General features: G+C 44.7%; 1 protein-coding gene across 1 annotated transcript; it reads right to left on the bottom strand.

Moving 5' to 3' along the window:
* Positions 1–485: 485 nt before the first annotated feature.
* LOC103132669 (keratin, type I cytoskeletal 13-like) lies at positions 486–3,634 on the bottom strand. The gene is made up of 7 exons (XM_007544463.2): positions 3,176–3,634; positions 2,815–2,897; positions 2,579–2,735; positions 2,348–2,509; positions 1,347–1,472; positions 1,054–1,277; positions 486–639 (listed from the first exon to the last, which is right to left on the bottom strand). Exons 1-7 carry the CDS (start codon positions 3,632–3,634, stop codon positions 534–536), a joined length of 1,317 nt encoding a protein of 438 aa, XP_007544525.1. The 3' UTR covers positions 486–533.
* Positions 3,635–7,010: the final 3,376 nt, after the last annotated feature.

The following is a 7,010-nucleotide window of genomic DNA, read 5'->3' as shown; positions in this document are numbered from 1 at the left end:
GTTAAATGTTTTAGAAGTTGATCTTTTTTCTGATCACCTGGTTTTGGCTCTCACCTGTTAAAACTCATCATGACAGTTTGTTTATTCCTCATTTTGTTCTTTTTGATCTGAGGTTTAACACCTGGATCCGTTCTCTCCTGAGCTAACCGGACCTTTACCTGCTGCCTTCATGTTTGGCTCATGGGGGTTCATTAGTTCATTACCTCCTGCTGTGAAGCACGGCAGTGGAGGGTTGATGATATGGGCTTGTTTTACAGTCATTAAATAGACCTTCTGCCCTTAGAGCTGAAGCCTGGCCCAAACATTGGTCTAGTCAAAGCCCAGACCTCAGCCTGACTGAAAAGCGGCCCTTCAGGTTGGGTTTATCTTGTGTTCAGGATCACTTTCTGTTATTTTAGATCTGAACTGATGTTAGAACATTGATCCAAACCCAAACCACCATCTGGACTTCAGCAGAACCAACAGAACCAGAGGAGACACAGAGATGTTGATCAGTAGAGTTTTATTGGAGAGAACAGCGGCTGTTCAACGTCTCACGAGTATTCCTGGGATTCGGTGATGACCTCTCCGTTCTCTGACGTCTCCTTGGTGACGATCATCACCTTCCTGGTTGTCTTTGTAGACGAGGAGGAAGAGGAGCTGAGGAAGAGGAGGAAGGGTTAGACTAACCTGGACTGTCTGGTGTTGGAAGAGTTCACTGCCAAAACACAAAGTCCTACCGAGTATTTTTCTAGTTTCTAGTGCAAAACTTTTCAGGGAGATGTAGGAGTTTGTTTTAAGTAAATAATTCCTTAATATTGATGAAAAGGTTTTACATCCATTGGCTGATTATTTTACTTATAATGTGGGAAACGTCTTGTTACAAGTGAAACAATCAACCAATGGATCTAAAACTTTTTTCATCAATATTAAGAAATTATTTACTCCTGTATTTTGCTGAAAAGTTACTTGTAAGTTAGTTTTGTCTTATTTCATGAGTACAAAGATATTTGCATAAGAAACTAGACCAAAAACATTTGGTAAGATTTCTGCAGAGATGAGCTGGTTTCTCACCCGCCGACTCCCTCTCCGTCCAGCAGGCGGCGGTATTCTGCGATCTCCATCTCCAGTCGGGTCTTCATGTCCAGCAGCATCTGGTACTCCTGTCCCTGCCGCTCCAGGTCGGCCTTCAGCTGCATCAGCTGCTCCTCCAGAGACGACACCTGGTTCTGGAAGCCGCCCAGTATGTTGCTGTACCTGCTCTGCGTTTCCGCCAGTGTTGCCTCCAGAGATGCTTTCTGCAGGAGTGAGAGCGACGTTAGAGAGAGCACAGCAGCAGAAGAATAGTTGATCTGTCAGAGACTCACCATGCTGAGTTGCGACTGGAGCTCGATCTCCAGATTTTGCAGCGTCCGTTTGACATCTGAGATCTCAGAGCGAGACGTTTGGAGCGTTTCTGTGCTGACGGCGCTTTCTTTCTGAAGCTCCTCAGACTGGAAAACAGAAAACAAACGAAAATGCAGATGGAACTCTGCTGTCACCACTAATGTTTTTCTCTCTTGTATGTAAAAAAAGTTTTCCTTTTTTTTTCTTTTTCTTAATTTTAGGTGTTTAAACTTGAAGCGTTTAAACGCAGTTCCATTTGCCACCTCTAGATGGCGACATAAACGTCCCAAAAGTATAGCAGGAAGGTGTCACAACCTAATAAATGATTAAATGAATCTATTTTTAAGATGTCTTAAAATGGATTAAGTGTAGTAAAGATTTCATATTTTATATTATAAATTTTAAAAAGCAGTAAAATGATTCCATTGTGAGCCTCAGCCTGTGGGCGGGTAGGCTCACAATGCTACAAGGCTAACCCCCTAACCGCCTAATTATTATTCAATATAATTAGACATTTATTATCTTCATTTTTTCATTTAGTTATTTTATTATTTTTATCATTATTATATTATTATTTAAATCAGTAATATAATTATTTAGTAATTATATTACATAATTATACAATGAATATAATTATATAATGGCAGTAAGGAAATAATTATATTATAATGATATAATAAATATGAATAATAAATTATGTGATTAATCAATTAAATTAATTACTAATATAATTATTATATTACTGATTGAGTGTATATGCTTACATTTATGATGATTTTATTAATTATTAAATGCATTGATTAAATGTGTTATCATTCCCTTAATTTCACTCTTGATAACTACAGGTATTTGTTTATTTTATCTAAATTCTGATTGTTATAAATAATTTGACTTTCAAATTTTTCATTGTGGCCCTTATGGACCTCCGTAGAGGAACTGTTCCCTGGACTTCCTGTTTCCTGAACCGATGCTTCAGCCTCACCTTGGCCTGGAACCAGTTCTCCAGGTCTTTGCGGTTCTTGGTGGCGACGCCCTCGTAGTGTTCTCTGATTTCGGCCATCATGGCGGTCAGATCCGGCTGCTGCGCGGCTTCCACCTCCACGTTGACCTGCCCGCCCACCTGTGACCTCATGCTCTGCAGATCCTGCAGGAATGACATGATTTAGCCTGAAGCTTCGCTCCGCCTCGCAGCCGGACCGTCCGCTCGGCTCACCTCCTCGTGGTTCTTCTTCAGGTAGATCAGTTCCTCCCTCAGAGACTCGATCTGCATCTCCAGGTCGGACCTGGCCAGGGTCAGCTCGTCCAGGAGCCTCTTCAGCCCGGCGATGTCGGCCTCCACCGACTGCCGCATGGCCAGCTCGTTCTCGTACCTGCAGCAGAAACGGGGTTAGTAGCTGATCAGCAGTGAAGAGCCAAGTTTCCACCGTCAGGCTGCTGTTTGTGGCTCACTTAATCCTGAAGTCATCGGTGGCCAGCTTGGCGTTGTCGATGGAAAGGTGCAGAGACCCGTTAACCCGGGTGGCATCAATGATCTGAGAGGAGGACAGACGTGGTTTAAAACAGCTTTTCTGAGCCTGACTACTGGTGGAAACATGGAAATGAGAGTCTGATGATGCAGGTTAAGGTGAGGAGCGAGGCCTCGCGGGTTCTGGTGGTTCTGGGTGTGGTCGCTCCAGTTTCCTCCAGCAGGAAGAGGATCCTGCAGCGGGTGTGGCCCAGGCAGGCAGGATTTCAGGCTTTGTGTTCTTACAATGGAGCATCTACAGTTTCTCTGCCCTGACCTACAACCAGAACCAGAACCTGGACTCACCTGGCTCTGCAGGTCGCTGATGATGGTGTAGAACCTGGAGTAGTCCTGGCTCGCAGGTTGGGCCTTCTTGTCCAGGAACTCCCTGATCTTCTGCTCCAGCTCGGTGTTGGCCGCCTCCAGGCTGCGGACCTTCTGCAGGTAGGAGGCCAGCCGGTCGTTCAGGTTCTGCATGGCCGCCTTCTTGTTGTCGGAGATGTCCAGGGCGTCGGACAGGTTGAAGCCCCCGCCTGCGGCGAAGCCTGCGGCGAAGCCCGCACCTCCACCGGAGGCGAAGCCTGCGCCGCCTCCACCTGCAGCAAAGCCAGCACCTCCACCAGAGGCGAAGTTTCTGGAGGTGGTGCTGCTGGAGATCCGGACCCCGGAGCCGCCGGCGCCGCCGTAGACGCTGCCGGTCCTCATGGAGCCCAGGCGGCCCCCGCTGGAGTAGGAGGAGGAGCGGGTGGAGAAGATGGAGGCCATGCTGGAGGAGTTCTGCTGCTCTGGGTGGAGGAGAGGAGAATGCAGCGGCGGACGGGCTGAGCTGCCTTTATCTGCTGCAGGGGGAGGGGTTCAGGTAACTCCCCCCACCCACCGCAGCCGCAGGACGCTGACAAACTGCAGCAGGAATGCCAGGCATTTTATTCTGTTGGTCCATGAAATCAGCTACAGGGTGTGAGGGACGTCTTCCAGAACCAGAACCGGTTCTTATCAGACCCGGACCCCTCATCCTCACCCAGCATCATGTCCCGACCCGCCTGCTCTGCTGCTTTGGGCCCTGCAGGTCTGCACACATCCTCCCACTCACCTCTGTTCTCTTATTGTGCAACCAGACAATGAAACTTTGTTCACTCTGATGAAACTGAGCCTCTGGAACCGCCGCAGATCCAAACCTGAACCCGAACCTGAACCAGGTTCCTTCGTCACCGAGTAAAAACGCCTCATTTCCATATGAGTCACATGTTTCCCAGTCAAATATTTGGCTCCTTTCTTTGAAATGCAAATATTTGCAGGTTTCATCTCATCCTCATCTGTCATCAGAGGAATCAGCTGTAAAAAATTTCCTCTGGCTGTGAAACGGTAAAGTTCAATGTCATCACCATGCCCCCCCCACCGCCGTGCTTTACAGCTCAGGTTCCCACCAGAACCTCTGAGTCTGGACCACAGAAATCACCAGTCAACTTTAACTTCTCTCCTTCTGAGCAAAACAAAAATACATTTCAAGAGTTTTTCTGGTTTAGGAAACTCCTGAGAAACAGAAAACAGAAACTTAAACTAAACCCTGATTTATTCAGACTCTGGGACATTTACAGTCATGAAAAAGTTTGGGCACCCCTATTAATCTTAATCATTTTTATTTCTAAATATGTGGGTGTTTGCAGCAGATATTTCGGTTTGATATATCTAATAACTGATGGACACAGTAATATTTAGTATTGAAATGAGGTTTATTGTACTAACAGGAAATGTCCAATATGCATCAAAACAAACTTTGACAGGTGCAAAACTTTGGGTACCCTTATCATTTTATTGATTTAAATACTCCTAACTACTTTTCACTGACTTACTGAGCACAACATTGGTTTGGTAACAACATTAAGCTTTGAACTTCATAGCCAGGTGTAGCCCATCATGAGAAAAGGTATTTAATGTGGCCAAATGGAAGATGTTCTCCTATTTGAATCTCCTCTGATGAGAGGCATCATGGGCACCTCAAACAAAGATCGTTCAACATAGTTGTTTAGGGGAAGGATAGAAAAAGTTGTCTGAGATTTCAGCTGTGAGTTTCCACTGTGAGGAGCACAGTAAGGAAATGGAAGACCACTGGGACGGTTCTGGTTAAGCCCAGAAGTGACAGGCCAAGAACAATGTCAGAGAAGCAGAGAAGAAGAAGAATGGTGAGAACAGTCCAGGACAACCCACAGACCACCTCCAAAGACCTGCAGCATCATCTTGCTGCAGATGGTTTCACTGTTCAACAATTCAGCGCACTTTGCACAAGGAGAAGCTGTATGTGAGAGCGATGCGACAGAAGCCTTTTCTGCAAGCATGCCACAGCCGCTTGAGGTCTGCAAAAGCACATTTGGACGAGCCAGCTTCATTTTGGAATAAGGTGCAGAGAACTGATGAAACAAAGATTGGGTTGTTTGGTCATAAAAAAGGCCTTATGCATGGCGGCAAAACGCAGCATTCCAAGAAAAACCCTTGCTACCCACTGTAACATTTGGTGGAGGTTCCATGATGCTTTGGGCTGCGTGGCCAGTACCGGCACTGGGAATCTTGTTAAAGTTGAGGGTCGCATGGATTCCACTCAGTATCAGCAGATTCTTGAGAATAATCAAGAATCAGTTGCACAGTTGAAGTTATGCTGGGATATTTCAGCAGGACGATGATCCAAATCTACTCAGACATTCATGCAGAGGAACAATTACAATGTTCTGGATGGCCATCCCAGTCCAGACCTGAAGGTCATTGAGCGTCTGTGGGATGATTTGAAGGGGCTGTCCATGCTCGGCGGCCATCACACTTAACTGAACTGGAATTGTAAAGAGGAATGGTCAAAAATACCTTCATCAGGATCCAGGAACTCATTAAAAGCTACAGGAAGCGGCTAGACGCTGTTTGCAAAAGGAGGATCTACTAAATATTAATGCCACTTTTCTGTTGAGGTGCTGTTGAGAAAATAAATTTAAAATAAGCTAGTTTTAAAACTTAACATGTCTTGATTCAAATGGCCTAATTGTGGTTTTGAAATCAGTAACGTATTCTGGCCTATTGACCTTTATGTTACCTGTAGTTCCAGCAGATGGTTTGCTAGGATCGTTTGAACTGCCTTTTGTCTGTGTGGGAAACAATCAGGAGAAGTTCCAGCTTTTCACACTCATCTGTGAAAGGCCGTAAACACGGCAGGAGTTCCTGGCTTGAGAGAGAGTCAGAGATAGCTCCTGGTTGGATGAGCAAAGATACGCCTTATTTAAATAAATTAAAGATAAGAATACGCCTTTTACTATAAAACTTTCTACACAGAAGTAACAGATCAGATTTGCTCTTGCAATTCTCCAAAGATGTCTTTGCTTTTCTTTCTTTCTTTTCCATTTATGTCAGGTAAATGAATGTATCTTTCTGTTGTTCTGCAGTTTTGTTGTTAATTCATAAGTTGTTTCTTATTGGATTAAATTCTGTAATTCTGTGATGTCAACACGCATTGTTGTTTTCCTTGTGGCCACACGTGGCCCGCCGAGAGGACCTGGGATCCAGAGGAAGAGAGAGCCAACTTTTTTCCAAAGTTAACCTATTTTAGAAATTCTTCCTTAACAGTGCCCGTACTTTTGCACCTGTCACATTTTGTTTTAATGCAAACTGCACTTTTTTTTCAGTCCAATAAACCTCATTTCAATGCTGAAATGTTACTGTCCATAAGTTACTGGTTATCAAACTGGAATAGCTGCTGCAAACGTCCAAATATTTAGAGATAAAAATAAATAATAGGGGTGCCCAAACTTTTTACCTGAATTTACCAGTGGCACAATAACAAATAAATACAATTGGTTGATTTTTGCAGGTTAGCTAACCACTGTGATGCTGACCCAGAAGAAAAGGCTCATTTTTGTCCTGCTGTTGGTTTTGGTGTTCAGTGGCCCGATGCAGAGAATACAAACGTGCTAAATGTGATTTGGTGTTTTTGCTTTGGACCCTTTAAGGTCCAGGATGGTGACTGACTGAGCTGATGAACAGGAAGAACCAGCTTTGCTTAATCTGCAGGCGTCTGTGTTGACGTGTAAATAAACCTGATGATGATGGAAACTCCTGCGTGTCGGGTTCTGATCCAGAAAACAGACGGATGGATCATCCCGCCTTT

Source organism: Poecilia formosa, unplaced genomic scaffold (assembly GCF_000485575.1).
Source record: "Poecilia formosa unplaced genomic scaffold, Poecilia_formosa-5.1.2 Scaffold1201, whole genome shotgun sequence".
In the NCBI taxonomy this organism is placed as follows: Eukaryota; Metazoa; Chordata; class Actinopteri; order Cyprinodontiformes; family Poeciliidae; genus Poecilia; species Poecilia formosa.
The sequence above is the reverse complement of the archived record's forward strand: the minus strand, read 5'-3'. Positions and strand labels throughout refer to the sequence as shown.